At 46.4% G+C, this 22,441-nt stretch overlaps 1 protein-coding gene across 3 annotated transcripts in view; it reads left to right on the forward strand.

Annotated features, from left to right (window-relative positions):
• The window catches only part of dlg3 (discs, large homolog 3), a 118,764-nt gene that overhangs the window by 5,164 nt on the left and 91,159 nt on the right, over positions 1 to 22,441 (forward strand). For all 3 annotated transcript variants that reach the window (XM_084448296.1, XM_084448298.1, XM_084448297.1), the window contains exons 3-4: positions 4,503 to 4,588; positions 13,242 to 13,373. In XM_084448296.1, coding sequence (XP_084304422.1) covers positions 4,503 to 4,588; positions 13,242 to 13,373 — 218 coding nt within the window. The remainder of the gene's footprint in view (positions 1 to 4,502; positions 4,589 to 13,241; positions 13,374 to 22,441) is intronic.

The following is a 22,441-nucleotide window of genomic DNA, read 5'->3' on the forward strand; positions in this document are numbered from 1 at the left end:
AAAGCTACCCTCCTCTCCCTTCCTCTCCTCTCCTCTTCTCTCCTCCCCTCTCCTTTCTTCTCCTCTCCTCTTGTCCCCTCTCCCTTCCACTCCTCTCCTCCCCTCTCTTCCTGTCCTCTCCTCCCCTCCCCTCCTGTCTTCCCCTCCCCTCTCCTCTCTCCTAGTCTGCCTGGCTGGCTGAACAGAGATCAGCCTGGGGATACAGGAAAGTAGAAATGGATGCCAGGCCCTTGCTGTCGTTGTGTGTGTGTCTGTGTGTGTGTGTGTGTGTGTGTGTGTGTGTGTGTGTGTGTGTGTGTGTGTGTGTGTGTGTGTGTGTGTGTGTGTGTGTGTGTGTGTGTGTGTGTGTGTGTGTGTGTGTGTCTCAGGTGCAGAGCTTGAGCAGGGTCAAATGAGGCTGGGCCCTCTACACCCAGCATGTGGTTCCCATCAGGCAGTGCAGAGGGGAGGCACTGAGAGTTTACAGAGCTGACGGGAAGAAGGTGCCATTTAAACATTACTCACCGCAGCAGCTTCTCCACATGGTTTGCTCTCCAAGGCTCTGGGGGCCATGCAAGCCCGGGGGTGTCAGACGCTACTGTCAGGGCTGCACCTCCTGACACCTCCTGAGTCCTCCTGGAAAGATAGAAGCTATATGGATTTTTGAGACTGGTTGGAAATGAATGATAGTGGAATAATTGCTATATTAAGGTGTAGTTGTTGTTGCCATTGTGTAGTGTTCTATCATTATATGGTAAACATTTAAATGAGCAGTGTTCATTTCACACCAAATAACAAGGTTCGGTGCTGTTTGAGCATACCCATACCCCGGTAAAACATCAATCAATTTTTATTTATATAGCACATTTCAGACATAAATGCAAAACAATGCGCTTCACAACAAAATAAAAATGGAATAAGACAGATAGTAAAAGGCCATAAGACATTACAAATAAGACATACATACAAATATAATAAAAACAAAACAGTGTAAAAGAGACTAACACACTAAGAGCATCTGAAAGCAAGACTTAAAAGGTGTGTTAAGAGCTTTTATCAAAATATCCACACCTTGCTGTCAGGCTCTCTGGCAGGCTGTTCCAGAGGCTGAGGGCATAACAGCTAAATGCTGCCCCTCCATATGTCTTAGTCCTGGGCCTTGGGGCAGTTAGAAGTACTACTAGGATGCTACACTACCTGCTGCTCTAATAGCCATTTGTTTAGAAAGGAGATGCACTTGTGAGTTCTGGTGAGTAGTACTGTAGTACACTGACTACCTACGTTAAATGCAATTACATGTCCGTCGCTTTGGATAAAAGCGTCTGCTAAATGACTGTAATGTAATGAAGAAGGCCTGGATCACAGGAATCTACAAGGCTCAAACCTCTAAAGCATGTTGGAGACATATTGCGGTGCAGTCATGAAATAAAATAACTAATAAAAAAAACGTCTAAACTAACCAGAAAATCTATTGTGAAACTAGGTAGCCAGTGCAAAGACTTTAAACTGTGTTTATGTTATGTGTGCTCTCTGTCAGGCCGTGATCAGTACTCATGTTGCTGCATTATGTGCTGCATGTTTTCCAGCAGACCAATGTCTTTCTTGGGTAGGCCACACAGAAGAGCACTGCAGTAATCAAGTCTGCTTGTGTTAAAAGCATGGATACGTTTCTCAGTGGCCGTTAGGGAGAGAAATGGGCACACCAGGTTCATTATTTTGTGGGCATAAATGTGTTGTTAGCCTACTTCTATTGTGCGAATGCGGTGCAGTGTGGGAAGTTGGAGTGCTAAGCTGTTGATTGGATGCATGCATGGTTGCGTAATCATGAACAAAGGTCGCCTTAACTGTGGACTCATCCCTTTGTTCCCCCACATGAGACCAGAGGAGGGAGAGAGAGGGGTGGCACACACACACACACACACACACACACACACACACACACACACACATTAGTGAGTGGAAACCCCCTGCACACTCAGAAAGAGACCTGGTCTTGACATCACCAACTGGGAGTAGCTCTAGGATATCTGGGAAAACTGGCCGTCTTCTTTTCTGGGATAAAACAGGGTTTGTGTTTCTTGTTCAGTGCCCAGGAATGTGTGGTCTTTGAGGGTTGGCAGTGCTTTGGAACATTTTTAGGAAAGTTGAGAGTTGAAGAAGAGAAGTCCTCCAGACTTGAAGTTTTTATTTTTTTATTTGAATTAGATTTTTGTGCAAAATCCCACACCTCACTCAGTGAGCACTCGTTAACAATACTGTTAATAAATACACTGCTGTATGTTCATGGTTCAGTGCCAGGTGGTGCATGTTGGTACTAAAGTTCAAGCCCTCTGTAACCTCAGTCGTTGCATTTTTCTGAATGATCTGTAGTCATAATTATTGCAGGCAAACTGAGGAATATACAGTTTCGCCCCAAAGGCGTAGCTCTACAGCTGATACAACAGTATTTTTACATTGTTTGGACACAACAGTCATCACAACTAAAGAGCTGTGTCAAAGTGATATAATGCCAGAATGCATTAGTGGGGCGTGGTCGTCCTTTTGTTTGTATGTGGATGCGGCTATCCTGTTTATTTTCGATGGCTACATTGAGTACCTGCGTGTGTGTTTGTGTGCGTGTGTGCGTGTGTGTGCGTGTGTGTGTGTGTGTGTGTGTGTGTGTGTGTTCTCTCTCCAGCCAGCTGGGTATCAGAATCCACTGCCCACACATGGCTCCCCTCCTCCACAGGTTTCTATCCAGTGATGAGTCACATCAGGCCCCATTCTTCTATCTTTGTTCCCATCGCTGGACCCTGTTGAGACACACCTACTCCCACCACACACACACACACACACACACACACACACACACACACACACACACACACACACACACACACACACACACACACACACACACTCACACACACACACTTTCACTCACATACTCCTGCACTAGGGAACACCAGAACAAAATGTCCAGTACTGTCACTCATTAAGCTCAAGTTCACAAAACTCCCAACACATTATTTGTAACAATTGAAACATTTCAAGTACACACATAGATAATGATCCTCCCAAATTGTTTCTTTGAGCCTGTCCTGACACTGAACGTGGAGAAGTTGTTGCACATTACAAGCCCTCGATGAGAACAGCGACCTCTTTATGTCTCTTTATGTGTGTGTGACTGTGACATCCGCAACATTGTCCCAGTGCGTTCTCATCAACTGGCTGCCACTCAGTACGTGACCACAGGACACGGGTGGCGCGCGACCCACGAGGCGACGAGGAGATACGAGGGGGAGGGGCTCGACGGTGGAGGAAGCGCCTTTTAAAAAAAACTCAATTAGATTAGGAGTGGGAGTCTGAAAATGGCAAGAGATGGAGGGCGATGTGCGTGATTGAACGGCGTGTGTGGGCGAGGACGAGTGTGTCTGTGGCAGTCTGGGGCCCCGAGCGCTGGGCTGCGTGGTCATTCTGGGAGAAGAGCATGGCCTAGTGGTGATGAACCGAGAGGCAGGCTCTCACTGCGCTCCTAGTACGACCAACGGAGACATTTCCGGCGGGGGGGGTGTGGGGGGGTCTGTGGTCATGACACAGTCGGATGACACAGTAGCTTGACTTTGTGAAAGTGAGAGACGCACAAAGCCGTCTGCCCCCACAACATACTGTCTGGTTTTCCACAGTCTGAGCTGAAGCAGAAGGCAGTGTCCTGATTAGCATATCTTAAAAAGGAGGACCTGTTGTTGAAGTTAGGGCCACAAGGACACTGGATTTTGAGTCATACAGGATTGTTGCTAGACAACAGCGTTGTTTAGTAAAGTTGAGGTGGAACTAGTGTGAACAGATGTTCCTCTCACAGTCACACGAAGAGAAGCCCTCCGTCCACATGTCTTCATGACAGCGGGGGCGGGTCTCTTCATGGGGCTCACGTACTGTACAGCCGAGTGAACATCCAGTATCAAAACAAAAACAAACATCTTTATTTGTCACGCGGTGAGAGGTGACACATCACACGGTGTAGGTGGGGAAACAGGTGGAGCATCCTCCCATGAAACTTCTTTTCTGCACTTAACACATATAATGGTCTGTTTTGCCAATTGTTGTCTCTTTGGTAACACTTCACATTATCACATTATCTATTATAAATAGTTAATAGATCATTCACAAACCCTTAGTTAATGAGTTACAGTATTAATGACTTGTTAAATGTGTGTTAATAGTAGGTTAATGATTTAGAACTATGCCTTAAATAGTAAATAGATAATGAACAAGATATTAGTAAACTACTTACTAATTACTTGTTAAGTATTTGTTAATAGTTGATCCAGCTGTAGTTCCATCAGAGGATCTAAACACAAATTAATAAATGTTTAGAAGTGAGTGACAAATCACTAAAGGTTAATAAACATATTTGTTAAGACCAAATATTAATAAACATTAACAAGTCGTTCATAACTCATTAATTAACAGTTTGTGAATGATCCATTAACTATGTATAAGGGATAGTTATTTAAAGTGTTACCTTTTTTTCTTCCTCACAGACATCCAGGAATGTTACGAGGTGACCTTGCAACTCAACACGAGTCAGAGAGGTGTGAAAGAGGACGGCACCAAAGATGTGTGGGAGGTAAGAAACCTTCTGAAACACTGTCTTCATTTTATCAATCAAAAGGTTAACTCAATGTGATGTGGTTGTTCACATTTTATTTATTATTTATTGTTTGTCTGATGTGGTTATTGCTGGATGTGCTACAATTTGCCCCTAGGGGATAATAACATTTTCTTGACTTGACTTGATCAACCAACACCCACACACAATCTGTTGATTAGCTCGACGTTTTTATGTGAACTATGTACACATTCCTGAGATGACACAACGAACACAACAACATAATAACCTCAGTTCACTCTCTCCCACACAGCCCAAATGTTATGCTAAGCATAGTCCATGACTCCATAACACCTCGCCAGAGCAAGAAAGAGTATGAGAGAAAGTGAGAGGTTGTCAAGAGACAGAAAGTTTGAGTGAGGGTTAGGGAGAGAGGGAGAGACAGAGACGGAGACAGAGACAGAGACAGAGACAGACACCACTGCGTCACTCATTGGAGCGGTGGTGACACCATGTGCTCATCAGTGGGCCACTGTGACCGTGTCACCCGGACCTTTCATCCCAAGTGTCACACGGTCATTTATACGGAATATTTATAGCCATGCTCTGTTCTAAAACATAACAGTTGCTATACAATTTTTAAAAGCATGAGGACTGCTCAAATGGCTAAGATTGAAATATCTATATATTTTTTTCTATAAAAAAATAAAAATAAAAAATAAAAACTCAACCACAAGGGGAACAAGAACAATAATTGGGGTGTACCTCCATTACACTCAAGTATAAGAAAAACAATACAAGAAGCAAAAACAAAAAGCAGACTTTTAAATCAAATAAATGATGGTCGTATAGGTGTAATATACTCAATCCAACTCGCTCATTGTTATTCATGAAAAAAATGGTGAGTTCTAGAAAGCATAAGACACGTCTTGTACGACAATTCCCAATAATGGGCTTTGTCATGGTCATGTAAACACACCTTATTGCGGAATTTCCAATCATGCAGCATCTGACAAACAAGAGCGTGCCGGCGTCATCCATCCTGTCATCCATGACACGTCAGGCCAGATGGACGAATCCTGTCCTAATAAAAGATTATGTTGATGAATGTGGTTCGCCGCAAGCGTGACAACAATACCTATAATATGGTGTCCAGTAGGACTGTGTTCACAAGCACACAATTTCTGCACGTCACCGCTCCATTAGGAAGGGCCGTCCTAAAAACCTTGAAATGCTTCTGCAATGCACTTTCTTTTACTCTCAAATTGTTTACACCCACTTTTAAGCTAGAAATCAGGACGCATGTCTTCAGTCTCTAGTTTAAAGACTGACTTGTGAGTCTAGTCATCATCATGTACAATAAGTGATGAATGAAATGGGCCGTCTCCTCATCGATCTAGCGGTCAGTAAAATTGACCAAGTGTCAAGATGTGGACATCGTTTTCAACTGAAGTCACTGCTGGAGTCGTAGTATGCCTTGTTCTCCTCAGACCGGACCGCTCCAGGTGGCACAGGAGCCGGGGCAGAGGAGAGTCTGGGTCTGGATACTCTCCATAGAGATACGTTTGAAGTCAGATCAGAAAACAATTTCGCCAATCAGTGTTGGTTCTGAAGAATTTCAAATACAAACATCTACGCTGGGCGGGTTTATGACAGCGAGGAGCGGGTGAAGGTAACCCATGATAGACGGTGATTGACAGATGGTTCATGGCTGCTGGATGTCAGGGAATGTTGGCTCAGGACAGTCTTTGCGACTCGAGTAGTGGCTGATTGTCGGTCGGTGCTGGTAGCCAGTCTGTAGCTGAGGCTGTGGGTCCGGGGCTGGGGCCGGGGCCGGGGCCGGGGCCGGGGCCGGGGCCGGGGCAGGCACTGCTAGCCAGCCGGAGGCTTGGGCTGGTCACCGCTCTGCTGGGCCCATAGTACCACTGAATGGTGGAAGTTTGTCCACTCGGTCCACGACTGGCCGGTTCATTCCGTCACGGTTGGTGCGTGGAGTAGCAGGGGCCGGATCCACATGCGGGAGGCAGGCAGAGCAGGTGCTGTGGGGGGGGAAACCTTCTAAACAGGAACACGAGGAGACAGAGGGGAACACACAACAGTGAACCAACAACAAACAGAGGAACAGAGACAGCCTAACGAGACACAATAAGGTGCAGGTGGAGCAAACCAGCAAGGGACAGGTGCAACAGAGAATCACACACACACACACACATACACACACATACACACACACACACACACACACACACGCGCACACACACACGCGCGCGCGAGGGCAGGGGACGAAGGGTTAACTGAAAAGTCACAAGGGGAATCAACCAAAACAGGAAACTAAACACAGGTCATAACAGAAGGTTTGGAGACAAAAAGTGGTCCAAAGTCCAATGCCAAAGGGCAGAGAGGAGATGGATCACACTATTGAATACCATTGATCCCTTAGGACTGAATGAAAAATATTGACTCACCTGTACAAATGTCTCCATCTAGTGGTGAAAACAAATCCAGGCAACTGCTAACACTCACTGCACTATGGGGCAGATGTACTAACATGTGAGCGCCTGTTTTGGTATTCTGTCGCCTGACAACATGACATGGTACTGTATGTAGGAACAGACCACACATGGGTCAGAGCGCATTCTGCCTGGCGCAGGCCCACAGAAGGGCAAGCTGCACTTACCTAATCATGCATTCATGCGAGGGTCGAGGGAACGGTGGGTGTGAACGCACACAAAACAGGGAGGAGATGCGCAAGGAGGAGACACTGATGAATATCCCGTCGTCTGTATGTGAACTGCTGGGTGAAGTGCATGTCTGTTTTGCTGTGAAATTTCTCCACCTTTGAAAAGTATGTGTAATCGAGTTGCACATAATCCACCAGCCTACACACAACCATATCCCCTGTATAGTTTTATGAACTGCATACATGGGGGAGAAATTATTATTCAATATTTTTGATAAGCCGATATTTGTACAACACTGATATTTACGTGGTTGCGTAGCCTACTCATCAAATTGGTCTCAGATTTAATATCTACCTCTGTATTAAGGCATGAAATTATTAAAATGCAGTAAATTACGATTATAACCTGGACTGGATCATTCACAATGCAGAAATTGACTGATTACAATTGGTACCGCTTAGGGCTACAAGGTTTTCTAATTAAACAATTGGCTTTAGAAAATGAATATATGCCATGGATAGCCTACAATGCACTTGCAATTTTTATGTAGAAAGGAAAATGTACTTGGCAATGGGAAAAATGAATTCTGTCCAGCTGGTGGGCTCTGGTACATGTGTGACGGACGCAACATACAGGGGTGAAAGTAATGCACCCCCCCGCCCCCCCGCCTCGATTTCAGAGAATAGGAGCCTCAGTGAGCCCTCAGGTCGGCAGTAGGGGAATAGCAGGCCTTGGACTGCAGCCAACTGTCTGTGAACACAGGCCCTTTTTATCTGCTTCAAATACTTGGTTGTCCCTGATATTTTAATGGCCCTTGAATGAGAGGTGACGCTTGATCTCATATCACCTGCCTTACAACTCTTCTCCACATAAGGCAAAATGTTAATGACATTGATCCCTAGCACTAGGATTAAAGAACTACCTTTTGGCGGGGCGTGCGTGCGTGCGTGTGCGTGTGTGCATGTGTGTGCGTGTGTGCGTGCGTGCGTGTGTGTGTGTGTGTTTATGGCTTCCACAGCCGCTTTCTCAGCTGTTTCAAGTGAAGAGGTTTTTAATGTAATAGTGATAGTTCATGATAAATCAAGCCGGGCCATCCGATGGAAACCCCCTCTTACCTGACACGGTCATTCAGACAAAATTGGTTCTTACTGTATATCCTGCCTTGATTTTACTACTCTCCGCCCCCCCCCCAAACACACACACACACGCACGCACAATCATGTAATAGCTTTTTTTTTTTTTTATTCAAGTGCTAAGTCTGGACATACCGTACGACGTGCAATAAACATGTCAGCAATCACTTACCAGATTGAACCGGCTTGGCCGGCTTAATGCAGCAGATTGTGTTGTATGCTTCAGGGCTGTGACTTGTTCACATGAAGCTTAATGTGTGCAGGGCATGACTTGAGCCAAGCTCGGAGAGAAATCTCATTCAGTTGAGTTTGCGTAGCGAGCTACCTGGTCGTAGAAAAGGCTGTCATTGCCACAGGCAGGCTAATTTCTCATTTGAATAGCTGCTGATTCTGATATTCATGGGGTGACGGGCTGCATGACACCCTTATTAGTAAGCAGTCTTAAATGCTTCTTAGTGCAATGAAAATGGAAGTGCAAGGAAAATTTCCCTCCATAATTGCTTCGGTTTCACTGAATGAATAGCAGTAGTTATAGTCATAAATGTCTCATGAGTGATCAGTATCATTGTGTGGTATCTGTTCCAGGGACCCGTCTCTATAGTAGACCCAGACCCAGATGAGATGTTTATGGGTTAAAGCACCAACCAGAGGCCCAGGCTGCCCCCACGCTCTCTGCCTCTGATCCACCCTTGTGGGCAACTCTTTCAGGGGCCGTCTTCAGAGCCCCTCCCTCCCTGCGTCACAGCAGCTTCCTAAGCCCTGCACCACAGAGCCCAGCCCAGAACCAGAACCACAGAGCCCAGCCCAGAACCAGAACCACAGAGCCCAGCCTCAGAACCAGAACCACAGAGCCCAGCCCCAGAACCAGAACCACAGAGCCCAGCCCCAGAACCAGAACTAGCACCACAGATCCCAGCCCAGAACCAGCACCACAGAGCCCAGCCTCAGAACCAGAACCACAGAGCCCAGCCCCAGAACCAGAACTAGCACCACAGATCCCAGCCCAGAACCAGAACCAGTACCACAGAGCCCAGCCTCAGAACCAGAACCACAGAGCCCAGCCCCAGAACCAGAACCACAGAGCCCAGCCCCAGAACCAGAACCAGAACTAGCACCACAGATCCCAGCCCGGAACCAGAACCAGCACCACAGATCCCAGCCCCAGAACCAGCACCACAGATCCCAGCCCAGAACCAGCACCACAGATCCCAGCCCAGAACCAGAACCAGCACCACAGAGCCCAGCCCAGAACCAGAACCAGCACCACAGAGCCCAGTCCTAAGCACCAGTCTAACTATAGGGAGGTAGTAGGGGGAGTGGGAAGGGAAAGAGAGAGCTCAGCTCAGTGGGCCCCCACCCTTCCCCCCACCCTGCTCATCACTATTCCCTTCAGGCCTTCACCTGACGGGAGGACGGGAGGGACATTTAACAAGTGCAAATTCACTGATTTGGTGCAGAGAGGCAGGTGAGGGTGGAGAGATGGGATGGATGAATCAATGAGAGAAGAGGCTGAATATGGATTACATTATCATTACTTTATTACTGTACATTATCACTATGCAAATGGATTATGATTGTTAATTAGTCGTCGGTGTCATACTTTTGTTTTTGCCCTTTAATTATCATTACATACCTTCATTGTTAAATTAAGTTTGAAATTGAAGTGTTATACTAATGGTTTTTGTGTGTTTTCTATGTTTGTAATTACCTCCGCCCCAAAGCCCCGCAGGGCGGAAGGTAATGTTTTCGCCCCTGTCTGTCTGTCTGTGTGTGTGTGTGTGTGTGTGTGTGTGTGTGTGTGTGTGTGTGTGTGCGTGCGTGTGTCTGTCTGCATGCAGACAAACAGGATTAAACAAAAACTACCGGCCCGATATGCATGAAACTCGGTGGAGGGGTGCAGCATGGGCCAAGGAACTGACCATTACATTTTGACCATGATTCATTCATAGGTGGCTCTACAGTACCCATATTACTCTAACTTCAGTGTAGTGGGGGATTTAGGTTTCAGTTTCCTCATACAGTAGGTTTCAGGTTCTTGGCGCCACTTGCAATACCGAGCTTGGCCACTACGCCAAAAACAGGCTGTTCCTGGCCATGGGGGCTTGCTTCATGCACCACTGAGCAACTTTCATTGGATTGAATGGGCCGCCATCTTTGCATGCCTTATCCACTTCTTATAATACATCCATGATCCAGCCATGATCAGTTATGCTCGCGTCAACAGGCTGGTGTCTATTTACTTTTTCAGCTTGATCCGGAAGGTTGAACGCTAGAGCCCGCCTACCATCATTTTTCCGTCCGGGGTCGGTTGCAGCAGTGTTATTATTTAAATCAGCAATATTTAAATTTCTCCTTGCGCCTGACGAGACTACTGGCTGCAGTGTAGAGAGCGACAAACAAGCTGCTAAAGCTATTGCTGATTATGGTGTTTTGTGCGCACAATACCACCAAGTGCGTTGTTATCAACTTGTTTGTTAACAAAGGCTAGATCTACTAGTTGGCTGTTGATAACGAGATCAGCTGTTGCAACTGGAACGCTGACCTCGGGAGTGACCATTGCCAGTTCCCACTCACACCTCCCGAGACTAATGGAATGCACCATAACGTTATATTTCTCATTCGTGTGGATAGTTGAAGCAATGCATTCTGTAGGCTACCTCAGTAGAGTCCGCTAAATTACCATGTTGCTTTATGTATACTATCTGTTAGTGTGAAGTGTGATGATGTCTGTACAGCCAAGATCCGACCCAGCATGGGCAAGTGAGCGTAAAGACAATACTGTGACACCTGTTATATAGACTAGTGTCTCAACTTGCATTTAAACGATAATGTAAACTTCAAGTTTTCAAAGTAAACTGCAGACACTTTCAGGTGGATGAAAATAAAGTGTCTGCACATTAAAATGATTGACTTCATAGAAAACTATATCTTGCCTATAGACTATAGATTTAACATGTCATTGGCTGTATAACTCCCATCTCAAATGTACATCTTGTACACTACTACGGTCTGCAGACTCTGAACCAGCCCACTCCTCCCTCCACTACTGCTCTGCTTGGCTGTTAATGAATGTGAATGGGATGTCTTCACAAAACTAGCAACGTGTTGGAAATTGGAGAGGAAAGATGTCAAGCAGAAAGAGGAAATTACAGGTGGTGCTACAGTCACCAATTTAAAAAGCCAGTAGGAGAGCACAGCACATGAGAGGTGGGAGGTGGGAGGACAGGTAGAGGGGGGGGGGGGGGGAGGTCTGCACTTTCTGAGTGTAAGACCCTCTAGTTCATAGTTGTTTTCAAGCACGTGTGTGTGTGTGTGTGTGTGTGTGTGTGCGTGTGTGTGTGTGTGTGCTTACTGCTTACTCACATAGCATTTATGCATGTGTTCTATCTTGCACATACATGTGTGTGCATGCTTATCTATATGCCTGTGCATTGCATGAAAACGTGCGTTGTGTTTAACCTGCCAGTGTGTACGGGGTGTGTGAGCCCCCGGTGTTAGACAGAGGGAGGGGCCTCACAGGGGGTCACTTTCCGGCCCGGCGGGGTCAGCTGACCTGCCTGTCAGCACCATGGTGTGTGAATGGAGCCTTCGCAGCAGAACTCACTCATCACCTCCAGGATAACAGTATTGTATTGTATCTGTATTAGGGCATCGGCACGTAACACACTGGCTAGAAGAACTGGACTGGCAGTACACACGCAACCCCAATACATGCAACCCCAATAACGCCACCCCAATACACACAACCCCAATACACACAACCCCAATACACGCCACCCCAATACACACCACCCCAATACACACAACCCCAATACACACAACCCCAATACACACAACCCCAATACACGCCACCCCAATACACACAACCCCAATACATGCCACCCCAGCCACAGACCTGACCGGCTTCCTCTGGGATGAGACGTAGCTTTTTTTTATTTTTTTTATTTTACCTCGCGCACCTTCGCGCGAGGGCGGTCAGGCGCGGCCGTATCCTTCGGAGAGCGCGTCGGCCGTCGGGCTTAGATCATCAAGCCTCCGTTTCAGCCAGGATGACCGCGAGCCCTCTAGAACGCGGGTCAGGATAATCGCTACGGCGATTTAGTCGGGGGGTGGGGTCTTTGTGACCTTTGACCGGCCCGCTCCCCACACTGCCCCCTGCGGTTTCTCCTGTGAGGATCGATGTGAGCTGACGTGGTTTATGCGACTTCAATGGCTACTTTCCGACCCGTCGGCCTCCCTGTGAGTGGACCGGAGCGCCGAGGGACTCGCCTTTCCTGTCGTTCCGTATCGGCTTGAGCTTTTATTTGGTCTCTCCTGTTGTCCGGTTGTTTGTCGTGGTCGGTTTACATCTGACTGACCGAAGCGTCCTGTCCAGCTCTGCCCGGCCCTGTCGCCGTTAGTCCTGCTGCTCACTGGCCACTGTTTGCGCAACAAATATCACTCAAGGCTTGTTAGCAGAGAGAGACAGAGAGAGAGAGAAAGAGAGACAGAGAGAGAGAAAGCTAGACAGAGAGAGAGCGAGAGACGAAGAGAGACCTCGGCAGCTGTGCCCGAACTCAGTCATTCCACACCGTCTGGAATACTGTACTTGTCCAGTCTGCTGCTGTCTCCACAGGTTACGTCTGTGATATTCATGTACTTCCGGCTGTTTTCTCTCTCTCATGTCTCCCATTATGGCACTGCTGATACAGACTGATGTACAGTAGTGATAAGTGATTCATACTGTAGCCCTTAGGGTGTCCATAAAGGCTTATTGTGACCTGGTTATATGCCTCAGCCTCTCTGTCTCTCTCTCTGGCTGTGTGTAATCTTTACTGTGTTATTGACATATCAATATCCGGCCTGTGTTCCCTGTAGAGGCTGGAGGAAGAGGAAGAGGAGGAGGAGGAAGAGGAGGGAGTATCCCGGGTTCGGGTGACCAGTAGGCGGAGCCAGAAAGTGGAGCGTGTGTCGGCGCTGGTCAGCCGCTCCCACATCGACGCGCCCAAGGTTAGTAAGGGGGCAGAGGTCACTGAGGGGTCAAACAGAAACAAAAACAACTTTGCGCTCGTCACATTCCTGACGGCCTGCTCAGCGGAGCGTCAGAAGGGACGCCCCTAACATCCCCGGACGTTAATTATTACCGAGTATGCTCAGCCACCTTTTGAACATTTTAATAATCAATGTTGATGATTCCACGGCCCATCAAACACAATCACAGAACAATCACAGAACAATCACAGAACAATCCTAGAACGATCACAGCGACTGTGAGTTTGAATGTTGTGACCCCAGGCTTTGGTAGGCCCACAGTCAGGGCAGTCGCGAGGGGGGTGCGAGGCCCTGTGTGAACTCGGCATGTGAGGTCCAAAACCACGAACTCAGGACTGTCATTCTGCAATCATGGATGCAGACATTATATCTCTGAATGAGACCCATTTAAGAGGGGAGGACAGTATTGGCATTGAGGGGTATGTATGGTTTGGCCATAATAGGTCAATAGAGCACCTAGAGCATCAGGTGGAGTGGGGATTCTTGTAAGATCACTATTATTTGCAGAATATAAAATTGAAGTAATAGAGAAGGATATGGATGGCATTATTGGGTCGTCTTTTCAACATGAGGTCAGAATATTGTTTTGTGATATTTTCATGTTACTTGTCCCTGAACAATGCCCATGGGGAAGAGATGCATCCTCCTTTTTCTGTCACTTGTTAAGTCAAGTTTACCTGTGTTCGGAGATGGATGCTATTTATATTTGTGGAGACTTAAATGCCCGAATTGGGGGTTTTAACGACTTCATCCCTGATGTAGATAATGTCCCATGTAGAGTTGCCTTGGATGATATGACTAATATGCACGGGGAAACACTTATTGAGTTTTTGAAAGATCAGAGCAATTTCACTTTATTAAAGAAACAAGGCAAAGGATGGAATTTCCTTTGTTCCACTGTGAGTGTCTGTGGATGCATATTGTGGCCTGTTGCAAAGGGGGATGGGGGAGCACAGAGTGTGTCTCTGAGCATCTCTTATCAAGATCCCACATTCCAACCTGAGGCAGAGTGTCCCACACTATCACAACTGTTTGGTGGTCAGTAGCCAATGGTCAGTAGAACTGGGTTATGTCCTACACTCCTACACATGCTATGCAGTCCATCTCTAGGGCACCTGTGGCCTGTGTTAGGATAAATGAACAACAGACTGAGTGGTTCCCTACACCCCTGGGTGTGAAACGGGGAGATACTTAATCGCCAACATTATTTGCTATCTTTATTAATGACCTTGCAAAAGAAATAAAACAACTAGGACTGGGTATAACGTGGGGAGGTGAAGTTGAGTATTCTACTGTACGCAGATGATATAGTTCTGATGGCAGAAAATGAAAAAGATTTGCAAAGAATGTTAACATGTGCCGATGAATGGTGTAGGAAATGGCGTCTCTCCATCAATCCTAAAAAGACAGAGATCATGGAATTCAGAAAGCCAGGTAGGAAAAGAAGTACATTTCAATTTTATTTTGGTAATGAAAAACTTGAGTTTACTAAGATGTATAAATACCTGTTTCTTGATGAACACATGTCCTTCCTACATGGTACATCCGTTTTGGCAGATTCGGCAAGCAGAGCTCTAGGAGGCATCATAGGGAAAACTAAAATATTGAAAAGTATGGGTTATGTTACATATTCCCAGTTATATCAATCTTGCGTCTGTCCAATTCTGGATTATGCCTCTGGGGTGTGGGGGTCCAGACAGTTTCACAAAAGTTCACGGCTTCACAACAGAGCAATTCGATATTTTCTAGGAGAGAAATACGCTCCAATATTTGCCATTGAGGGTGACATGGGGTGGGAACCATGTGAGGTCAGGTGGAAGGGAAATATGGTGGATCTGAATACTTGATTTACCAGCTGATAGAATAGCAAGTAAGATATTTAAATGGGATCGTTCAATAGGAGGTGAATGGGCATCAGAAATGTTGGATCTTCTTCAGGAGCATGGGCTGGAGCATCTCTATACCTACAGACCTGGAGCATCTCTATACCTGGAGCAGCTCTATACCTACAGGCCTGGAGCATCTCTATACTGGTCTACAGACCTGGAGCATCTCTATACCTACAGGCCTGGAGCATCTCTATACCTACAGACCTGGAGCATCTCTATACCTACAGGCCTGGAGCATCTCTATACCTACAGACCTGGAGCATCTCTATACCTACAGACCTGGAGCATCTCTATACCTACAGACCTGGAGCATCTCTATACCTACAGGCCTGGAGCATCTCTATACTGGTCTACAGACCTGGAGCATCTCTATACCTACAGGCCTGGAGCATCTCTATACCTACAGACCTGGAGCATCTCTATACCTACAGACCTGGAGCATCTCTATACCTGGAGCATCTCCATACCTACAGACCTGGAGCATCTCTATACCTGGAGCATCTCTATACCTACAGGCCTGGAGCATCTCTATACCTACAGACCTGGAGCATCTCTATACCTGGAGCATCTCTATACCTACAGGCCTGGAGCATCTCTATACCTACAGGCCTGGAGCATCTCTATACCTACAGGCCTGGAGCATCTCTATACCTGGAGCATCTCTATACCTACAGGCCTGGAGCATCTCTATACCTACAGACCTGGAGCATCTCTATACCTGGAGCATCTCTATACCTACAGGCCTGGAGCATCTCTATACCTACAGGCCTGGAGCATCTCTATACCTACAGGCCTGGAGCATCTCTATACCTGGAGCATCTCTATACCTGGAGCATCTCTATACCTACAGACCTGGAGCATCTCTATACCTGGAGCATCTCTATACCTGGAGCATCTCTATACATACAGACCTGGAGCATCTCTATACCTGGAGCATCTCTATACCTACAGACCTGGAGCATCTCTATACCTGGAGCATCTCTATACCTACAGGCCTGGAGCATCTCTATACCTGGAGCATCTCTATACCTACAGGCCTGGAGCATCTCTATACCTACAGGCCTGGAGCATCTCTATACTGGTCTACAGGCCTGGAGCATCTCTATACCTACAGACCTGGAGCATCTCTATACCTGGAGCATCTCTATACCTACAGACCTGGAGCATCTCTATACCTACAGGCCTGGAGCATCTCTATACCTACAGACCTGGAGCATCTCTATACCTACAGACCTGGAGCATCTCTATACCTACAGATCTGGAGCATCTCTATACCTACAGATCTGGAGCATCTCTATACCTACAGACCTGGAGCATCTCTATACTGGTCTACAGACCTGGAACATCTCTATACCTACAGGCCTGGAGCATCTCTATACCTGGAGCATCTCTATACCTACAGACCTGGAGCATCTCTATACCTACAGGCCTGGAGCATCTCTATACCTACAGACCTGGAGCATCTCTATACCTACAGACCTGGATCATCTCTATACCTGGAGCATCTCTATACCTACAGACCTGGAGCATCTCTATACCTACAGACCTGGAGCATCTCTATACCTGGAGCATCTCTATACCTACAGGCCTGGAGCATCTCTATACCTACAGACCTGGAGCATCTCTATACTGGTCTACAGGCCTGGAGCATCTCTATACCTACAGACCTGGAGCATCTCTATACCTACAGACCTGGAGCATCTCTATACCTACAGACCTGGAGCATCTCTATACCTACATGCCTGGAGCATCTCTATACCTACAGACCTGGAGCATCTCTATACTGGTCTACAGGCCTGGAGCATCTCTATACCTACAGACCTGGAGCATCTCTATACCTACAGACCTGGAGCATCTCTATACCTACAGACCTGGAACATCTCTATACCTACAGGCCTGGAGCATCTCTATACCTACAGACCTGGATCATCTCTATACCTGGAGCATCTCTATACCTACAGGCCTGGAGCATCTCTATACCTACAGACCTGGAGCATCTCTATACCTGGAGCATCTCTATACCTACAGACCTGGAGCATCTCTATACCTACAGGCCTGGAGCATCTCTATACCTACAGACCTGGAGCATCTCTTTACCTACAGACCTGGAGCATCTCTATACTGTTCTACAGACCTGGAACATCTCTATACCTACAGACCTGGAGCATCTCTATACTGGTCTACAGGCCTGGAGCATCTCTATACCTACAGACCTGGAGCATCTCTATACATACAGACCTGGAGCATCTCTATACCTACAGGCCTGGAGCATCTCTATACCTGGAGCATCTCTATACATACAGACCTGGAGCATCTCTATACCTGGAGCATCTCTATACCTACAGGCCTGGAGCATCTCTATACCTACAGGCCTGGAGCATCTCTATACTGGTCTACAGACCTGGAACATCTCTATACCTACAGACCTGGAGCATCTCTATACCTACAGACCTGGAGCATCTATATACTGGAGCATCTCTTTACCTACAGACCTGGATCATCTATACCTGGAGCATCTCTATACCTACATACCTGGAGCATCTCTATACCTGGAGCATCTCTATACCTACAGACCTGGAGCATCTCTATACCTGGAGCATCTCTATACCTACAGACCTGGAGCATCTCTATACCTGGAGCATCTCTAAACCTACAGGCCTGGAGCATCTCTATACCTACAGACCTGGAACATCTCTATACCTACAGACCTGGAGCATCTCTATACCTACAGGCCTGGAGCATCTCTATACCTACAGACCTGGAGCATCTATAACTGGAGCATCTCTATACCTACAGACCTGGATCATCTATACCTGGAGCATCTTTATACCTACAGACCTGGAGCATATCTATACCTGGAGCATCTCTATACCTACAGGCCTGGAGCATTTCTATACCTACAGGCCTGGAGCATCTCTATACCTGGAGCATCTCTATACCTACAGGCCTGTAGCATCTCTATACCTACAGACCTGGAGCATCTCTATACTGGTCTACAGGCCTGGAGCATCTCTATACCTACAGACCTGGAGCATCTCTATACCTACAGACCTGGAGCATCTCTATACCTACAGACCTGGAGCATCTATATACTGGTCTACAGGCCTGGAGCATCTCTATACCTACAGGCCTGGAGCATCTCTATACCTGGAGCATCTCTATACCTACAGACCTGGAGCATCTCTATACCTACAGACCTGGAGCATCTCTATACCTACAGACCTGGAGCATCTCTATACCTACAGACCTGGAGCATCTCTATACCTACAGACCTGGAGCATCTCTATACCTACAGACCTGGAGCATCTCTATACCTGGAGCATCTCTATACCTGGAGCATCTCTATACCTACAGACCTGGAGCATCTCTAGACATACAGACCTGGAGCATCTCTATACCTGGAGCATCTCTATACCTACAGGCCTGGAGCATCTCTATACCTACAGACCTGGAGCATCTCTATACCTGGAGCATCTCTATACCTGGAGCATCTCTATACCTACAGACCTGGAGCATCTCTATACATACAGACCTGGAGCATCTCTATACCTGGAGCATCTCTATACCTACAGGCCTGGAGCATCTCTATACCTACAGGCCTGGAGCATCTCTATACCTGGAGCATCTCTATACCTACGGGCCTGGAGCATCTCTATACCTACAGGCCTGGAGCATCTCTATACCTACAGGCCTGGAGCATCTCTATACCTACAGGCCTGGAGCATCTCTATACCTACAGACCTGGAGCATCTCTATACCTACAGACCTGGAGCATCTCTATACCTACAGGCCTGGAACATCTCTATACCTACAGGCCTGGAGCATCTCTATACTGGTCTACAGGCCTGGAGCATCTCTATACCTACAGGCCTGGAGCATCTCTATACCTACAGGCCTGGAGCATCTCTATACCTGGAGCATCTCTATACCTACAGGCCTGGAGCATCTCTATACCTACAGACCTGGAGCATCTCTGTACCTTCAGGCCTGGAGCATCTCTATACCTGGAGCATCTCTATACCTACAGACCTGGAGCATCTCTATACCTACAGACCTGGAGCATCTCTATACCTACAGGCCTGGAGCTTCTCTATACCTGGAGCATCTCTATACCTACAGACCTGGAGCATCTCTATACCTACAGACCTGGAGCATCTCTATACCTACAGGCCTGGAGCATCTCTATACCTGGAGCATCTCTATACCTACAGACCTGGAGCATCTCTATACCTACAGACCTGGAGCATCTCTATACCTGGAGCATCTCTATACCTACAGACCTGGAGCATCTCTATACCTACAGACCTGGAGCATCTCTATACCTACAGGCCTGGAGCATCTCTATACCTACAGGCAGAGGGTGGACATGAGGATGTTCAGGGACCTCGTTATGACGAAGCATGAAAATAAATGGGTAGAAGAAATCAGTCACAAACCAAAGTTACGAACCTATCGGTTAAAGATGGAATATGAGTGAGAAAAATATGTTGTGTACGATCTACCCAAGAGCCAGCGATCTCTTTGTGCTCAGTTTCGTTGAGGGATTCTGCCTTTATATATGGAAACAGGTCGGTATACTGGAACAGAGGATGATCAAAGACTCTGTCGTTATTGTGTCCTTGATGAAGTTGAGAGTGACGTCCATTTCTTACTCTGCTGCCCGTTCTATGATGATCTACGAAAACCCCTTTTTAACAAAGTAGAGGAACATGTAGGTATATCACAGGAAACACAAGATGGCGACATCACCAAATGGCTCTTTAACAACCATACATTGATTGTCCACTTATATTCATAAGGCATTGAACAGAAGGAAACACTACACACTCATATGAATGTCCAATTAGGTTGCTCTCTCTTTTGCTCTCTCTCTTCTGTCCCCCCCCCCCCTCTCTCTTTATTTCTTGCCCTCTCATTTTCATTTTCTTAGCCCAACTGCTTCCAACGTGTTACAGTACGTAGGCTATTCAATGTGTGTCGTTGGTTGATCTATTTGTTTGTCTTTGTTCTGTTTGTTTGTCTTTGTTCTGTAATGTGTTTACATTCGTAATTTATTTATTTATCTTTGATCTTCTTCCTTGTTTGATCTCATGCACTTTTTATTTTTTGTGTCAGCATGACTGTATTATTAGGTTATATTTCTTAAAATGGGTCTAAATGATTCCGTAAGGGATGGGCCGGACACAAAAATACAATTATTCATTCATTCATTCATTCATTCATTCATGCACATGTGGCCTGGATTACACTACTGCGTTTTTCTGCGTTTTCCCCCAAAAAGACCTGCGTTTGCGCCTACAATTACTCTACCGCAGCCAAAACTCAGCTGGAACCCGGAGGCGGATCGATACGCCCGGAGGTCGAAATCCGGAGCTGCATTCAAGGCTAATAGGGAGATCTGGAAGCTTTTGTAAAAACTATAGGAACAGGGTTACACTGTAACGCTGTGTTCACTTCACATTAACCAATAACCAATTCAACAAGCCAGTAGGAGAGCACAGCACATGAGAGGTGGTGGTGGGAGGTGGGAGGAAAGGTAGAGGAAAGGTAGAGGGGGGGGCAGGGGCGTGGAAGGGGGAGAGCAGTTGAGGGGGGGCAGGGGCGGAGGTCTGCAAGCCCCTCTAGTTGAGATATGCCACTATACGCGTGGGTAGCTCCCCAGCTACCAAACAGCTCCTTCATCACACCTGTTTGAACCTCTGAGCCCTCTCATTTTCTTCTTTACATTCTCTATTCAATCATCTAATTCAATCCAAATGTTCCAATATATAGACTAGTCCTTCTAATCACTCCCTCACGTTCTAGTTCCCATAATATGACGAGAGGTGTTGAATGGGTTCATGTCAGCAATCCTGATCTGTAATCATTGAACAATATCCTAGGAATTGGTTTGTTCATGTGTGAATCAATGATCAAATCAGAATAGGAATTGGATAAGGAGGAAGACCCTGTGAACGGCCCAATGATGTGATGAACCAAGTAATACAGCAGCTTATCCAGGCATAAAACGCTCTCCAGGACCAAGGTGGGTGAGTGGATGGGCTTATGGTGCGTTCGTTTGTGGTCGGAGGTGGCAAGTCGCAAGTGGCAAAATATCTACCTCCGACCTGTGTGCATTCGAGCTATATACCATTATATCACAGTTACCTAGTTATATCTAGTGCATTCGAGCAACTGGGGGCTGAGAAACATATCCGAATTTATGACGAGGAAGTGCGAGTTCATGCGGTGTTTTATTTAATCATTCCTAGTAGCAAGTCGCAATTTGCCACCTCCCAGTTATAAACGAACGCACCATTCATTTGGTCTTCTTGGTAAAGTTGATTGCGCTCAAAAACATATAAGAATAAAACAAACAAAAAATGCAGCAACAAGTAAGTGAGATGGTGGCTGGGAAGCAAAGATAACTGATTAAATGAGTGTCAATATACAGTACCTGGAGTTCATGGAGTTTACAACCATTCATCTCTTACAATATACATAAATAAACAAGGTGAACAGTTAGGCTATGATATTGTTATCACAGCAGCGCGGATTGAGATTGAACAATTAGAGATCTAAATAAAAGTAGGCCATCTTTTTGGATTCGTCACAAAAAAAGAGATTATTTTAAAAGCAGGGAATGCGCACCAGACAAACGAGGATGGAAATGTGCTATTTGTTGGGGATGGACATGTATTTGTTGATGACTCTTGGCGTTGGTTGTATGGCTCATATTCAACATTCTAGACTATTCTACTAGCCACGGGAAAAAGATCCCCTTGATTGCTGCAGCTCAAACCCGTATTCTGTGCGCATAGATACCCTATCTGGAGTGGTGGATTTCTACATATTTTCCCTTTTTTTTTTTTTTTTCTTTCTCAGCATGATGAGCATGTGCATGACATCATGGTGACATCATTTAAACTAATTATGTCAATACTGAACAGATGGCTCCTGCGCATCCCATTGTATTTACACTCCCACACCGGCATGTCTCATGTTCTGTAAGTCTGTATCCCCCACATACTGTAGTATCCTTGACATGAAGTGAACACGTTGAAGTGTTTGATGTGGTACTCAGCCCTGAGGAGGGGGAGACCGAGGTCTGTACTTGTTGTTCTGCTGTGTTTTGTCATCTGCGGTACTGGAACCGTC

This window comes from Borostomias antarcticus, assembly GCF_949987555.1.
Source record: "Borostomias antarcticus genome assembly, chromosome: 14".
In the NCBI taxonomy this organism is placed as follows: domain Eukaryota; kingdom Metazoa; phylum Chordata; class Actinopteri; order Stomiiformes; family Stomiidae; genus Borostomias; species Borostomias antarcticus.